Source organism: Topomyia yanbarensis, chromosome 3, assembly GCF_030247195.1.
Source record: "Topomyia yanbarensis strain Yona2022 chromosome 3, ASM3024719v1, whole genome shotgun sequence".
In the NCBI taxonomy this organism is placed as follows: Eukaryota; Metazoa; Arthropoda; class Insecta; order Diptera; family Culicidae; genus Topomyia; species Topomyia yanbarensis.
Genome location: NC_080672.1, coordinates 283,177,408 through 283,195,683, shown reverse-complemented (window position 1 = coordinate 283,195,683; position 18,276 = coordinate 283,177,408). Strand labels below are relative to the sequence as shown.

Below are 18,276 nucleotides of genomic sequence, written 5' to 3'. Positions count from 1 at the left end.
AGATCCAGCATTTCCAGAACATCAAAAAACCGCAACTGTTCCCAGTTGAAACCAGCGCTGGCTTAATGAATTTCTCTTCAACTTCAATATGACCATTTTGAACACGGGTGAAATCACATGGATTCTGGCCCCGCCAGCGCGTCTTTATACTTGTCTCTTTGCTCGACATCGCTGGGGTTAGATTGCATGTAAAAGGTAATCTTTGATCACCATCGCAGCGACCATCTGCCAATCGTAATTACTATTGCTAACGGTTTAGACGTCTGCCGGGCGACGGATTACATGCTATCTATCGACACTGTCGATTCGACAGTACTTGACTTTATAAACACAAATGAAGGAGAGAACGAGAGAAACATCGATAAGCATTTTTTGGGGTACAGCCCAACGCATGCGAAACCTAAACAGTACTAACGAGGGTGTGAAATATTCAAACCGTTGGATGTTCTATTTCTCCACAGAGGTTTGTCCGGATTCCGAAACACCTGTTTCAAAGATAGAGCTCTCACTTGCTCTCTTATTATGTAACAATAGAATTCCAGGGCCGGACAGAATCAAATTCAACTTGAGGTCTTGAGGAGACTTAAACTTAAACATTGTACAAGGTTGCTAAAGAAAAATAGTTTTGTATTGTTGGATAAAAATTGTTTCTGGAAAAGGGAGTATCTCCTTAATAAAAGTGAAGGTGTGAGCCAATTTATAGGCATTACGCATCTTCATGAAACTATGTTGAAGACACCTAATCTCGAAAAAATCAACGAGAGCCTTTTGTTTGCCATTTTTCAGTTTGGAACTAAGGTGCGGCGTCTCACCCGCACATGTTGAGTCTCTACCGAATTGGCCTTTGTTTTTAAAATGTTCGTGAAAATTTGATAAATTTTTACTTTCATATAGTGACTGAATTGTTTGTCGAACCGAATCTCCTCAAGACCTCAAGTATTATGTTCAATGCAAAATGCCATCGCAGTGGTATAAAATGAAACAATCAAAAGCACTGTGACAAGCAACTTCATCTTTTCTTGGTAAATTACATTCACAATCCGTATGCGTAGAACTATTTCAAATACTGTACCAGACTAGCTCTGAGATTATCTCAGAAAGTTGCAAAATTTAAATACAATAATGCAGCTCAGGTTTTAGGTACAATGAAAGTGCCCGACGTTACTACGTTATCAAATATGTTTTATATAAATAGAATGAACTTTTTGGTAAATTATGTATCAGTAAAAAACATTCGGATTACGTGCACTGTAATTCATATTTTTAGAAAAGAATGTCGTTTAGCCAGTGAGATGCCGCACTGGATGGCTGAGGATGCGTAGCTGAAATATATTTTTAACGACGCTTGTTAAGTTTATTGAATAATTTTCTTGAGGATAACCTTATCCCTTATGACTGGAGGCAAGTGAAGCTCATCGTTATCCCAAAATCAAGAAAACCACACACTTAGAAAAAAATGAAAATTACATTGGATGTAAACAACACTGTGACATATTTCGCTGTCTAATAATAGAATTTTACATGTTTTAACATGTGAAGTAGAATAGTGTGTCTCTTTTGAAGTAAAACTCGGTTGAAGATGATGACGAATTGCGAACGAAGCACATTTTTACATGTGCTTGAATGTAAAGTGAAGCGAATTGTGACGCTCCTTTTATGTGTATCTTGCGAGATGTAAATATTTTTAAGTGTGCAACCTCCGACCACAACTCGTATCGATCGATTGCAATGGCATCCGACTGTTGGGTCGAAATAAATGGCTTACTGTCAGATACATAATTTGGCTTCCGTAAATGTCCGAGCGATTGCCTGGCGTTGCACTAAACAGAAATTCATAGAGCCAATGTTAGCTAGAAGCAGATGATATCAGTTTTTTGGATATTAAGGGGGTTTTTGATTCAGTTTCTATCAACATTCTTTCTGAGAAGCTGCACCAGCATGGTCTTTCACCGATTTTAACCCTTTGTAAGGCAGTGACAACTATATTGCCACCTTTTCGTTTCGTCAAAACGCAGGAATGTGAAGCGAGAAGTGTTCCAATCTTATGAAATTGACTTGTTAGGAGTCTGGCAACTCTTCTTATTACTTTTTATTGAGATGCACTGTAAAGAGTTTTTTTTAAAAGAAATATGGCGATTTCCTTTTGGACAATAAAATTAGCTCGATTTTGAAAAAAATACTCTAGACCCTATAAGTTGGTGAAGCAAATTTGTAAAAACAACTATTTTTAATCCGAAAATTTGGTTCATGAGTGGTAAAAGTTGCAAAGAAAAAATACAATGAATAAATGAACGTCTGTAATCTGTGGTCTCATTTTTCAACTTATCCTCAGAATCCAGGGGTTATTTACTGTTAATCAGATAAAACAAGTAACCCACCTTAATTTCTTTTTGCATTTTTGATCCAGATCGATATGTTTTTATATTTGCACCAATCTCGTTGAAAAAACATCAAACATTACAAAGACTGACGTTTTCTAACGGGCGGTAGCAGTATATTTCCAAAACATTATTTTTATTACGAACTAAATGTAAATATATTCTAAACTAAGTGAGAGAACCGTGTTTCTATTAATATAACATTCAATAATAGCCCCAAAAAATTATAAATAATAAAAAGAAAGGTTTTATCTGAGTATGCTCTTTATGGTACTAATAAAATGTGACATAGTTGTATAGGTATTTTGTTATTGGATAGAACAGAGTTCTTAAATGTGGCTATATCACATAAGGAATTTTTTTTTACTTTTTTGATAGTGTTATTTTCATTGTTCTCAAGACCGGCTGATCACGTGAGTAGTATGGGTATTACTACCCACTCGAAAATAACCGAGATGAATTACCCACTCAAAAGATTGGAACAACCCAAAATTTTAGATTAACTACGTTTGTGTCTCGCACACAAAATGCATGCGTCTGAAATTCGCGGTTCAGAATTTTATTTCGATCGAAACTCATTTTTGAGCCTTGAAGGTAATACCAAAACTACTATGGGAACGTGTGAGGATAGAAGCTGGTTTTGGATAGTGTTTGGATTTGTTTTCGTGAGTTCTTGGTCTTTAAGAATTAGGCTGGTACCTCCTTATAGGGTTCGTCGCGGTGCGGATGTGGGCGGTAAATGGATAGTCCTCACCGCAACCGCAAAAAAAAATAATAAAACCGCACCGCTTACCGCAACCGCACTTTATTTACCGCACCGCACCGCGCTGTAATGCGGTAAAATTTTAATATTTTTAAAAATAGTGTTGAAAAATTGTTCATTTGTGTAACCATATATAATAAAATGTTATTCTTATTCACACGAAATTTAACTTTAAAAAACTCCTCAGAATGTAATGTTTATGAAAAAATCAACTTTTGCATTTTCTATTAATAAAATTCCGTACATTTTAAGGCAAACATTATACATCCAAAAATGTTCTACTGCAGTAATAGGAAAACTTTTATTTTAGCAACCCTTCAGTTAATTGAAAAAAGTGGAATAAAAATGTAATAAGAAATGAAGTTACATTTTTTTTTCTTTAAATTTTCATATTTTCAATGTTTTTGACATATGAACATGAAATGGATGATTTTTGCATTTACGTAGTAAAAACCACCTTTCGTTCATAAAGGAATTTCACAAAAAAAATTTTAAGTCGAAATACCTGTGCTTTTATATAGAAGCTCATATATTCCAATATAGTGAAATAAAAACATATTGTATTTCATCAATAAGAACGACGCCATATTTGACAAAAAAAATGCTCTATACAATACATCTAGTTAGGAGTCTGGTCTCAACCGGTACAGAATTATTGAACATTAGAAAAACTTCGAAAAATGTATGATTTGTAGCATACAGCAGAAATGATTTTAAAAACCGATTTAATCCACCTAGCAATGAGATGAGACATTTCTTACACATTTCACTATTGGATTAGTTTGCAGAACTCACGAGAAGTAGGCACCCAACTAGAGGTGGGATGAAAACAGTTTCTAGTCTTGTACGAATAAAATCTTGAATAAACTGAATAAATTATAGAAATCAACAAAACGACCGAAATAAAAAAGTAAAGCAAAATATGAAACAATAGGTTTTTAAATTCATAAAATGAGTAGAAAAATTAATGGAAATCAAAATTATAATATACACGAATCAAATTAGATTAGGTTATTACATAAAAATAAAGATTATATTAAGAACTAGCTATAAGATTAATAGAATAAATTGACTCGTACTAACAAATTGAATGAAATAAAACGAATGACTGAACATGAAATGCATAAAATTAAAGATATGAATAAAATGAATCAGATAAATCAAATGAATCAAATGAATCAAATGAAACAAATCAAATCAAATGAATCAAATAAATCAAATGAATCAAATGAATCAAATCAATCAAATGAATCAAATCAATCAAATCAATCAAATCAATCAAATCAATCAAATCAATCAAATCAATCAAATCAATCAAATCAATCAAATCAATCAAATCAATCAAATCAATCAAATCAATCAAATCAATCAAATAAAACAAATGAATCATATGAATCAAATGAATCACATGAATCACATGAATCAAATTAATTAAATGAATCAAATGAATAAAATGAATCAAATTGATTTAATTCATCCAGTGAATACAATGAATCAAATTAATGAAATTGATCAAATGAATAAAAAGAATGGATGAACAAAATGAATAAAGTAATAATAAATGAAATGCATAAATAAAACAAACGAATCAAATAAACAAAATGAGCTGAAGTGATAAAATGAATAAAAAGAAGAAAATGAGCAGAATTAAATGCATTGACTAAAATGAAAAATTGAACAACAGTGTTATAAATTAATATAAAGATATAAATTGAATCAAATAAATTATTTGGATGAAATGATTAAAACTGAAAAAGTAGTCAAATTATTAAAATGGAGAAACTGAACAAAATGAATAAACTGGAAAAAAATAATAAAATGCATACAATGAAAACAATGAATGATATGAGTAAAATGCACAAAAAGAATAAACTGATCAGAGTGATTCCAAAGAATGAAACGAATAAAATAAGTAAAATGAACGCAGATGAACAAAACGAATAAATGCGGAATGAAATAATTAATTAAAAAGAAATGGTCATATATTTGAAGCCAAAAACATTTTTGAATAAAGAAAATGAATAAACCGGATTGTACGAATTTGAAAACCATTGCATCAGAAAGTTTTGAAATGTTTTTGAAAATCCCATCTTCTGAGAAAAGGCTAATAAATATGCAATGGACTTTCTAGGGCTTCCATCTTTTTTTGGTTTTATTCTTTTTGTTTTCATGCTTCTTTACTTGACGAATTCGAAGTTTACTTTTTGGTCACATATTCCCGAAAAAAGATTTATGTGCAGAACAGAATTCACTGGTCCAGTATTTTAACGCGCAATTGAATATAGTAAAGTGGAACAAGGTCACATGTGCTTTCAAGCCCCTTGAACAGAGAACGACAGAGGGAGAATGCGATTCGTGAATGAGACAGGTAGATATTTCAAAGTTTTTATTTGCATTGAAGTAAATAGTGTGAAATGTCTAGGCTATGTCGATTGCATAAAAGCGTGTTTGTATTGTTTCGTTCGGAATTCTCCTGCAGGAAATATGGATAAATAAGTCCTATACAGACCAATATTGTGAAAAAGAAATGGTTCAAACTACTCAGTATATCCCCCATCGAGAGTGGGTACTTTGGGGACTTCTTTTCCTGGATCTAATTTGTGGATATTTTTGGTCTTTGATCCGTTATTTTTCATGAAAGTTCGTACCAATACAACGAATGTGCAGCTGATACAACTCATGGTTCATTCGCCTGCGCAACGTTCCGTCTTCCATCTGCACGCCACCATAGATGGTACGCAACACCTTTCGTTCGAAAACTCCAAGGGCGCGTTGGTCCTCCACTAGCATAGTCCAGGTCTCGTGGCCGTAGAGGACCACCGATCTAATCAGCGTCTTGAAGATAATCAACTTCGTGCGGCGGCGAATTTTGTTCGACCGGAGTGTCCTCTAGAGTCCAAGGTAGGCACGATTTCCCACTAAGATCCGTCTCTGAATTTCTCTGCTGTTATCATTGTCGTCGGATGCCAGTGAACCCAAATACATGAATTCGTCGACCGTCAATCCGAACTCGGGTGGGAGGTTCACATTGTCGTCTCTAGAACCTCTTCCTTTCATGTATTTTGTCTTCGAAACGTTGATGGCAAGTCCAATCCTGCTGGCTTCAGCTTTCAGTCTTTGAGCATATATTTCATTCAAAATTCAATGGAGATACGAATAGTTTAAATATCGCACGTGGAATGTCTCATTTGAAAATTTCCTTCGCAAACTTTCATATTACCCAGTTAAGCTAAATATTTTTCTGATATAGCCATGAATTTCCTTAATTATAGTGTAGATACAGGCTTTGAATACAATGGCGTGTGAGGAATGGCAAATGATGGTTAATGCAGTGACATTATTTTTATAGGTATATTATTATGATATATTGATTCTTACATTCTTATCATAAATAATGTAAGTAGTAATTTTTGCGCCATAACCAGTATAACCTAAATCTTGCAAAAGAGCTAAATTTTCGCTAGATTTTTGGGCTTCAAACATACAGTTGCTTTCGGTGACGCCACAAGTATAATTATATTAGAAATCTTTTATCTCACTACTAGGTGAATTACTTGTTGATCTGTGTATTGATATACCATCCAACATTTACCTACTGATTGAACGCAATGCCTAATCCAAGGAATAAATACTAGAACTCACTGTTTCTTTATCAACACATTATTTTGTCTTTGAAGTGAACTTATATATTGATTTTTGAAAAATAGTTCATTTATTATAAAGGTAATTCACAAAATCTTCTCAACATCGAATTCCTTGAATCACGTGGATGTGTTTTCATACCCCGATATTCAAAATCGGTTTAGTTTTGCCCTTAAAACACCAGTAAAGCAATGCTCTGTATGAAACAATCTTATTTTTAATTAGTAGAAATTGGTAAGCGAGGACTAAAAATACAAAATGTCTAATATCTCCACCGCTCGTGCACGGATTTAGACAATCTATAGCTTGTTAGAAAGGTATTTTTACAAGCTTTCTATTTTTGTGCAGTTTGTGGGACAAAATTGTATTGTTCGAAAGTTATTTGCAAAAAACCTGCTGTGTTTTGACAAAATCGCCCATATCTCAGAAAGTAAACAACATATCGAAAATCAAAAATAATAGTGTCAAATGGCAACGTTAGGCCTTTCATTTGAAACTGATTTCATTAAGATCGGTTCAGCCAATGCTGAGATAATTACATGACATTTTGTACATACATACATACACACACACACACATACAGACATTGTCTCAATTTGTCGAGCTGAGTCGATTGGTATTGGAGACTCGGCCCTCCGGGCCTCGGAAAAAGTTGTCAAAGTTTGAGCGAATCCTATACATTTCTTTTGTAAGAAATGTAAAAATAGGTAGTTACGGACAAAATATCCCAAAACTCCAACTTCCGCATTCTTCAAGAAACAGATGTATTCTTATTCAAAAACTAAGATTGCTCCCTTTAAAAATGTATGAAGTGTAAATTTCTAAAGGCTAGTTCGAAAGTTCTAGCATTTAATGTATTTTCCTCAAATATTTTACCAAAGAGCCAATGGCAAAAACTTCAATTGAAGTGAACGGGAGTCAAACTATGTGGTATTTGGCAAAAAAGCTTCAAGAAAGCTACAAAATAGTCTTAACTGAAAAATGTTAGGACTTAATTTGGTAGAAAATTATAGTAAATTTGAATCGAAGTACACGAAAAAAGTTATGTAGCATACTTTTTGAGAAAGAGTCCAACAAAATTGACTGCAGAAAAACTCACATTGAATTTACACAGCAATCAAGGAAGATAGAAATACGATGTTGATGAACGAATGATAGAATAATCATCCTAATTTGGACCCCTCCTTATTTTGGACGCTTTCATCCATTTGTATCCTTTACAGCCAACTACTCCAAATTCGTTTGATTTGATGAAGATAATTATATTCTTTAGGTTGTGTTTAAGATCCAGCATAAGTAGTGTATCTCTAATTCCATTAAATTAGTCAAAATTCGCAGTTGAAAAATTGATATCGAAAACGATTCATAATTCCACGATTTCCAATAGAAATCGAGAGAAGTGATGCACTTTTAAATTGGATTTAAGTGTACAAATTTATTGTTTTAAACGATCTAATAATTTTGTCTCCATTTGGATCTTGCATTTTATGTATTTGGAATGGTTAGTTTGTGAAGTTTTACTTAGAAGTATAAAATAACTAGTGTCCAAAATATGTTGTAAAATAATAGCATAAAATTATTTCGGACACAGCTAAATTTTCTTTCGTAATAGCAGTCTGTTTATCAATTTAGAATAATCAAAATTATCACTTTATCAATTACTTTTTTGCGGTGCGGTTGCGGTAAAAGCTCTTTCCCGCACCGCATCTGCGGGAAAAAGTGTCTCACCGTACCGCAGAATTTGCGGTGCGACGAACCCTACCTCCTTAGCATCGTACAATGCTTAGTGGATATCTACCCTGTTCTCGTTACATCTAGTTTGTCCGTAACGAGAAGTGAGATTTCCTTCTACTGGTGCGCGCCGACACCGAATCTCGCCACAAACACTGTATACGGACAGCATCTGTGGCGAAATTCGGTATCGGTGCTCACAAAAGAATGGTTCTTGATCATCAAACTACGAAAAGAAACGACCATTCAATATTAAATTTACTAAAACGAGTAAAAAATATAAACCCCTCCTGACATAGGGCTGAATCCGCTTTAGATCAATGAGATATAATTCACGAGATTTTCAAGCAGGGCATAGTAGAGTAAAATCGAGGCGGAACAGAAAAACGATCGAATACATTTTTGTAAATTTTTGTTTATTTTGGGTATTTGAATATGAGATCTATTAACAATGTCACAATGCCTTAAGTAATTTAGAGAAACGATATTGAAAATAACAACTATGTATCTATTACATTACAATTACAAAAAGTTAACAAAAAACAACCGCTTAATGTCATCCATCATTATCCGTGGATGCACGTTCTCTAGTTCGTCTTTCAGAACAAAATCGACCATGGCTCCTTCCTGAGTAACCTCAGCTGCCTTCTGCAATACCTGAAGTCTTCTCACTGCCACCATTTGTCGATCGTCGGATCGTTCCACCCGTGTCCGTCTAACGCTGCTAACATCCAGTATATACTGCAGACACTGATCGATAGGTCCAAACTCGGAATATTCAAAACCCTCTAGATAAAGCCTGAATGCCAGATTTCCTTGGGCCAGTTCGGGCTGCAGGCCTAGATGTCCGTACAGATCATAGTAAATATTCTTCACTTCCGATTGTACCATAACGCAGTCTTCGTAAGCATTCATCATGAGCAGGTAATATGCGTAATCTTCCAATGCTGCTGCGTATTGAACACTCGCTGGTCCAAAAATATACCATGCCCAACTAACCGCTTGAGTAATCACTAGTTTTGCCTGATGAGGTTGGCTTTTAGCAATACATGTTTTAGCCAACTGACGAAACGTCTCGATAATCATTTCATATGAGCAACTGCCTTCGGTTAGTAACTGGAGCGTCACGAGGCCATGCTGATAACTGGCATCGAAATCGCATTGCTCGAATAGGCTCATGCATATTGTGCTGTGCATTTCCGCCATTAAACTAAGAGGAATATCTCCTATCTGATTCATCAGAATGTAAATTTCACAAATTGTCTGCGAGGCTTCTGCGTGACGGCTGGAGAGACTTTCTGCGTAGAGAAGAGCTCGAAGTACGCGCAATTTATGTAGTTGTCTTCCTTCTGCTTGTACTTTGACAACATTCAGTAACATTATGGCTTCTGCATACCATCCAGTTTCCGCGAGAATCGTTCCCAGCTCCAGATTGCTATTGAATCCTATTAAATGACGATCACCTAGCCTTGTTGGCGATGAAATGATTCGGAAGCACAAATTCTCCACTAACTCCCAAACGAAGTTTTTGGTAGATTTCTCCAGCCACAAGAAATTTTTCACCAACTTTTCCCGAGCATGTCGTTCGTATCTGAGAATCTTACCAATGTTGAATGGATTCGATAGTACTTCACGCTGTACAGCTGTTAGTTCCGGGACATATATCATCTCTTCCAGTACGTTCAACACGAAAGGAACTGGTAGTCGTTCGAGCTCCTTTGCCAGACCGCTGCCCTGCTGTGTACTACAACTCGATGGTAATGATGACTCGTACGAATCAGAGAACGGTGAACTGGTCGAACTGCAACTACTTGTCGTCACTTCCCACATTGATTCCATATTTACTGCTTATTTTTTTTAAATTAGATGTTCCACAACAAAATCTTAAGAGAGAATGATGATACTTTGAAACAGAATAGTATTTAAATGTTAAAAGTATTGTTTACCGACAATGTTTTGGATCAGTGTAAAGCACTTACTTTTACATACCTAAAAAGAGGTCGGTAGTGGTCCATTAAGTTTACCTAATTGTTTGGACAGGTAGAATGTCATATGTTTGTGAATAATTATATAGTCGAAAACTTAAGTTCAATTGTTCAAATGAGAAATGCACGGGTAAACAAATGCAAACAAATGAGAATGTGTATATCAAATTTGTACATGATACGACCGATACGACTGATCTTGGATGTTTAGAGGCGATGAATAGGCTTAACGAACATTCGCGAGAGGTTTCCTTGGTTCCTAACCTTGGCTTATACCATCTCTTGCTATGAATATATATCCGTAAATGGGATCTTTCCGTACAAATATAAATAAAAATATTTTTCTGACATATTTTGGCTATACAACTCGTTAGTTATATGGAGTTGAAGATGTATCATGTGTTAGCTTTACAAAAATATTTAAACGTGTTTTAATGTGAGTTGACTAGATTTTATTCCATTTTATTATGTGGATTTGACATATAAAATCCCAAACAATGACCTCTAATACCCACTTGTCACCTCCATCCGTTAAACCGGAAGTCGCTATCTTGGATTTAAAAATGGCACTAAACATCAACTCAACGCTTTTTTGCGTACTTACAAATGTAAACAAATGGCATTTTCTATACATGCGAATAAAGGCTCTGAAACGCAACAAATTGGCCTAAAAATTTGGATTCTACGATTTTGCTTTCTTAAACTACAGCAAAAAATACAGTTTCGCCCTCCACACTCCATGCAAACAACCAGGGCGATACTTTTATTTTGCTACCATGTTTAGGGGCGAAACTGTCTTTTTCGTATTTTTGGTGATTACCAAGCTGATACCAGTTGTAAATAGAAACAATGGTCACTATTGAAAAAACTCGGACGAAATTGATGGCCTAAAGCGGGAGTTATTGTAAAAAAAACGTAAGGGCGATACTTCAGTGGTGATACGTGGGACCGAACAAGTAAACAATCGCCGAAAAGGCGATACTATCATTTAGTCGATTTATATAGTAAAAACCTATTTAATCCACCTAGCGGTGCAATTGTGCCTTTCTCAATCATGAATCACGAGAATGTGTGCGTTGTTTATATTCATTAAAAACTTTTAAATGCATATATTACATTTTATTATTATACATCACATGACAACTATATACCGGAAAATAAATCATTATTCGAGTTCTAAAATTTTGAAAAAGAAAAAAAATCCACGGTAATATTGAACTGAAAAAAGGTGCGAAATCGGCAAAGTCCCAAAAAGTCGATTTTCATAAAAAAAAATTTTTTCGAGATAACATAAAATCTCGACGTTTCATGCATTTTAAAGATGTTTGGCATCAAAAATACGAATTCGATTTCTGAAATTTCATGGGGTCCCCCCTTTGAAAAAAAAAATTGAGTTCCGGCTTATATGGGAATTTCATATGTGACCGGACGATTTAGTCTATATTTCCGGACCCATATAAGCGATCCGTACGAAATTTTATAGACATCTGTGGGGATATTATAGCTATCATTTGGGACTAAGTTTGTGAAAATTGGCCTAACCATTTCCGGGAAACTGATGTGAGTTCGTAAATTTTGAAATATGGCCGCTTTTCCCGGGCACTTCCGGAACCGTCTATGGTGGTTAATGTAGTCAAGGAAAGTTTGGTTGGCCGTCGGTGACCTAGAACAGCAAATTTAAGTTGTTTGAGAGACATTTTAGCGAAATTTTTACCTTTTTTGCTTTCATCGGAGTATCGGTTTGAATCACAATTTGCTATGTGATCGCACGCCACAAGCTGTAACTCCGGAACCGGAAGTCGGATCGGGATGGAATTAAATAGCCATTTACGGGGACGCAATACCTTTCATTTGAGGCCAAGTGTAGTCGAATCGGTCTAGCCATCTCCGAGAAACCGATGTGACTGTTATTCTGAATTCAGATACTTCCGCCGGGGCTTCCGGAACCGAGGATGGTGGCCAATGTGGCCAAATAGACTTTGAATGGATGTTAGTGACCTAATACTACAAATCGAAGCAGTTGTGGTCATATTTTGGAAAACTTTTCACCATTATACATTCATTGCAGAATTTATTAAAATCGACATTTTCTGCGTGTTCGTACTCATCACCCTGTAATTCCGGAACCGGAAGTCGGATCCATTAGAAATTCAATAGCAGCCTATGGGAACGTTGCACCTTTCATTTGAGACTAAGTTTGTCAAAATCGGTTCAGTCATCTCTGAGAAAAATGAGTGACATTTTTGGTCACATACACACACATACGCACATACACACACATACATACATACACACATACATACACACAGACATTTGCCGAACTCGACGAACTGAATCGAATGGTATATGTCACTCGGCCTTCCGGGCCTCCGTTAAAAATTCGGTTTTCAGAGCAATTGCAATACTTTTCTATTGAGAAAGGCAAAAACAAAATGTAATTCAACAATTTGAGTACTTAATGCAGTTTTGAGTTTCGATCACTGATCCATGCAATCTATGATGCAAAAACACAATAACTTTTTGTACATATTAAAACAAAATCTGAAAATATTCACTGTTGATTTTCTTTGAATGGTGTCACTGCTAGTATCGCCCTTTTTGAAGAAAAAGCTTTGAACTTCTCGTCAAAACCATTACGAAAATTCTCATAGTGATTGGTTTTTAGCGAATTTCGTTAAACCGGGAGTCGCCATCTTTGATTTGAAAATGGCGCTAATCGTCGACCTCGGTAATTGCAAATATTAGAAAATAATAATATGGTTCACTTCTGCATTTCTTAAAAGACACCACACTGGCGCCACCATGGCACAAAAGGTTACTAGTACACTGTAAATTTTGCAGTACGTAATGACAATTCTCAGTTCAACACAATAAATTATAGTAGAGAACCGAAATGATAAAACCATATGCAACTAAACATCCCTTTCATGTGCGTTCTCATGTTAAAAAGTAAAAGAAATGATTTCCGTTTGTATTTCACATGAAAATCTATTAAAAAGCATTTCATGTGGTGTTTCTATTAATATAACATTCAATAATAGCCCCAAACTCTGGGCCTTATAAAGGGTTAAACAATTTTCTGCTAAATTTGTCTGAACAACACAGGTATTTTTGCATGGTGATTTATCAACATCACGAATTACACACATCCCATTTAAATATCGTGGGTTTTGGTTCGGTACCTGGAGATGCTACATTAGGTATCTGGAACAGAAGTGTCACCAAAGGATCAACTTTCTCAGCACAATAACTCGAGCGAATCCAGCATTGTTGATTGCTTATTGCTTTGGGTTGCATGCACTCGACACATACGATGTGTCTAGAACTCGACCAGGAGAAAATAACTGGGCAATAACCCGAGCATACTATTTTTTTGGTATTCATACCAAAACTTGGTGTTAATTGATTTTTATACCTTATTGAGGTATTAAGTAGGTATTGAAGAAACATTTTGCAATACTTGCTTAATACCTCAATGAGGTATAATACTTTATTTTAGTACTATTTATGTATTCCAGCGATTCAAATACCAAATCAATACCTTATTGAGTACTTCCATAGAGTGAATTTTGTTACTGGAAGGTTGAAAAATGTTTTATTATTATTCAGGTATTATAATAACTCGTTTTATTATCAGATAGTTATTTGTAGAAAATATTTGTGTTATTTTTTTGGTATTTTACCTCTTATGTAGACCTCATTAATATCATATTTTGGTAAACAGTCGTTGGTATTGATACCTAAATTCAGTATTCCGCAGTTATTTTCTTCTGCTCGGGAAGTGCTGACGGGCCACCTCCTGCTGAATAATTGATTTTGGGATCTCATATATCGTTTGCTCATTCGATGCGATATCTTGAACCCGTTAGTTATTGCAAATCTCGAGCAGCTGGTCGAGATCAATGCTCATAAACGATTTATGTCCTTGTATATCGATTACATGGAACAAAACATCAATTCTCCTTCGTATTGTCCTAACCGTGGAATTCCGGATCACATACGTTGACTAGTGATCCCAAACATTTTTTATAGAAATTTTGAGAAGTCAACTGCAATAAGATGTTTTACACCGACAGGTCAAGCCTCGACGGCTCCACTGGCTTCGGTGTATTCAATCAATACCTCACCACCTTATTCAAAGTCAATGATGGCTTCGGTTTATGTTCAAAATTTGCTGCTGTTCAGTATATCCTTGGGATTATTGATACTTTTCACACCTTATTAAAAATGACTTAGCCAAGCTGACCCAGTGGCAGGCGAAGTATATCATCGCAAGGGGCCTCAACGCATAGTTGCCCCTCTCCCTGCAAAGCCGCAATAAAATTATAAAAAAATGGTTTATATGGGTAAAACTATGGGCTTGAACTAATTTCGGGTCACTGAATCCATTTCAGTTATCAGTATTGAGATCTCATAATTCTCTTTTTTCAATTATTTATTATATATATATATATATATATATATATATATATATATATATATATATATATATATATATATATATATATATATATATATATATATATATATATATATATATATATATATATATATATATATATATATATATATATATATATATATATATATATATATATATATATATATATATATATATATATATATATATATATATATATATATATATATATATATATATATATGATTAATGTACACGTTAATAATAGTAGCCTCGCCTGTGATGGGAGAAATTGTTTCAAACTAGTAAAAGCACAAATTTTTTCAGCAATATGAAGTTGTTTAGGTTTGTAAGGGACATTCATAAATTAATTAACCCTTTTAAACGGGAGGGAGGGGGTACTAAAAAATATGACATGTTGTGATATATGGGGAAGGGGGAGTAAGCTAGAACGGTGCGTAACATGTTTTTACTGAAGTAAATTTATTTCAAGGCATTTGTTACGTACCAGGAGAGGTGATAAGTCAGGTTTGGCCAAATTTTACGCTCGGCAATTTATGAATGGTCCATAATTTGTTTTTCAAAAACATGAATGTAAAGTCTTTTATGCTAAAATGCGCAAGATGAGACCATTATATCTTAAAGCTACATTAAATTCTGTCAAATTCATAATAGTTGATGCATATATTTTCTTGATGCAGAATGAACGTAAATTTCCTCACAAAAACCATCTCTCTTTCTAATTAACTCAAAGCTACTACAATCGATCTTGTAGTTCTTGAGATATGACCGTTTGAAATTCGTTGGTATTAAAAATTCATTTTAATGGAACAGAAATCCTCGACATCATTTGCTGCAACGACGTGTTAAAAACCGATTTTTCAATTTTTTGAGTAAATTTTGTTCAAACCTGGAGAAAACCCAACGAAATAGATTTATTGGGGTATTGTTACACATCGTGCCATAGTATAACGCCCGGCACGAGATGTGGGGCAACAGAAGGTGGAACCGAAATGGGGTCGTTCTTGTTGACAGCTTCGAAAAAAAACAACATCTGATGTATCAGAATCGGCGGTTCTAAAGCTGCATAAATACAATTTCGCGATGCATCGCATCAAAATATATAGACCGTTTCAGGTATCTCTGCAAAATGTTCTCTCGGAGAAATTTTCCGTCCCGCAGATGTGCCGTAAGGAAGCGTCCTACATAATAATCCACTAAAGTTCTGTGTTTCAGTCGGAAAAATTTCCCATTTTTTTCAAACGCATGAAAATAAAATGAAAAATTGGAATGATTTTCCTCACTTCTATTGCCCAAAAAGGTTAAAACAGTTCGACTTGAAACAAAAAAAAAGAAAATTGCTTGGAAACCGGTAAACTCAAAAATACTATTCAATTAAATATTTGAACACCTCGATGCGCCAAAAAAAAAACAAAAAAATGGACTGGTTGTGTTCAAAACCATACAGGTAACTGTAATTTCCAAGAAGATTTTCGGAATTTGTTTGTTGCGAGTATAGATCAATTGCATTTGCATTGAGTTAATTCGGTATTTCTAATAATGGCGATGACTCCGATGACTCTCTCTTGCTTCCAATTATGAGGGATAATACTGAACATGCTTTCTGTTTCAAGTTTATAGAAGATCACTTCGGTTGGTTTAAAAAATATTTCACATGAAGCATTTTCGGGTCAGTGAAGGTTGAGCACCCAGTGATTCATCTTAGTTGTGGAGCGGAACTTGAATCTTCTGCCGAATGCCAAATGGGAAAAGCGCGTTTTGATTGCAATAATGGAAGTTGAAGTTAATGGAGGAGAGTGGTAAATAATGCATATAATGTCTATTTTTTGGAGATTCTACGCTTCAGAAATCTGTGATTAGGAATGGTTACGGAATACGCAAGGTTGTTCTGAAACTGTTTACCGTGTTTACTGTATTGTTAAGAAATCTATATATTGAATCTGTAACTGTTCTCACTTGTTATTCTACAACTCTATTCACTCCGTTATCCTTCCGATGCTGAATGAAACCATATTTTTTTTTCTTTTTTCAATCCATTTTCAGTGATCCCAGTTAAGGGCGAACTTAATTGTGCCGAGTATCTAGGCGAGTGCATGACAAGCTGCAACGCCATCGGTTTGAGACGTCCGGCAAAAGACTGCGAGGAGGACGAAATTTGCTGTGTGTTGACTAATTAATGATGGAAACGATGCGGCGCTTTTATCTCTACCAGGCATACGCAAACTTGGTATCCCAGTTTTGATCACGAATACCTTTCATTTTTATGTGCTTACCCATTACAGAAATCGTTTGAATTTGATGTTAATAATGGAATTTACTTTAGATGGTTGGGATATGTCTGTAATAAGATTGGATTACTAAGCAATTGCTTGATGGGAAATTGTCATGATAATGGTCTGTGTGCAAAAAGTCTGAACAGTGATAGCATGAATAGCAACATTTACTTTTGTTGGATGTTTTGCATTAGTGAACGCACAGTAGAAGAATGCGAAACTGCTTCTTGTAAATTTGGTTGACTAATAATATAAGTGGCAGATACAGGAATTTAAGCAAGGCATGTTTAATTATGTTTACATGATATGGCCTACATGTACAATACTGGTTGAATATAACCTGATGAAGTAATAAAATAATAATAGAAATTATTTTGTCCGAAATTTCCTCTCAGTATCTCCATTTTCTGGTTCCGGTGGTCGTTTCCCCCAGAAATACTATATTCAAATTATTACTATTATGCTAACATAGCGTACTCCAAATTTTGAGCCGACAGATTACTTCAATTTAATCTTATTATACATGCTCCATTTAAATTATTACGAAGGTGATGCCCAATATTATGTTATTATTTAAAATTAAGTCAAATCCACTTGAGAATAGTCCAAAATATGACAATTCGGCGACCAAATTTGAATTTACATATTACCATTGAGTGTAACGACATGCTTAACCCTCCGACGCTCGCGCCAAATTTTGTAATACGTGCACTTGCGCATTGTACTTTGTACTTATCTCTTGTCCTTAGAATAATTCACGATCCTCATCATATGGAGCACTGTAATCTTCTGTCAATATTAAATTTAATTAATTTAGATCTGTTCCTTCGGCGAAGCTATTCAGGGGATTAAAAACCTGCTAGGAAATTTGCCGAATAGTTTGGGATTCTGCCACTAGGTGGCACTAATAAGCTTGCCATTATTTGACTCACTGTATCTGGAACTATTGATTTCTAAGCAGGATGGTATCTTCGGTAATGCGCTAGCGAATATGCCCATTTATTATTCTTAAATCTCAAGATTGCGCCTTTTTAAAAGAGCATTGCTTTTGCTAAAGTTGTTG

General features: G+C 34.8%; 1 protein-coding gene across 2 annotated transcripts in view; it reads left to right on the top strand.

Moving 5' to 3' along the window:
* LOC131689360 (U-scoloptoxin(19)-Sm1a) overlaps positions 1 to 17,489 on the top strand; it is an 89,789-nt gene extending 72,300 nt beyond the window's left edge. For both annotated transcript variants that reach the window (XM_058974391.1, XM_058974389.1), the window contains exon 4: positions 16,984 to 17,489. In XM_058974391.1, coding sequence (XP_058830374.1) covers positions 16,984 to 17,117 — 134 coding nt within the window. In that variant the 3' untranslated portion in view covers positions 17,118 to 17,489. The remainder of the gene's footprint in view (positions 1 to 16,983) is intronic.
* Positions 17,490 to 18,276: the final 787 nt, after the last annotated feature.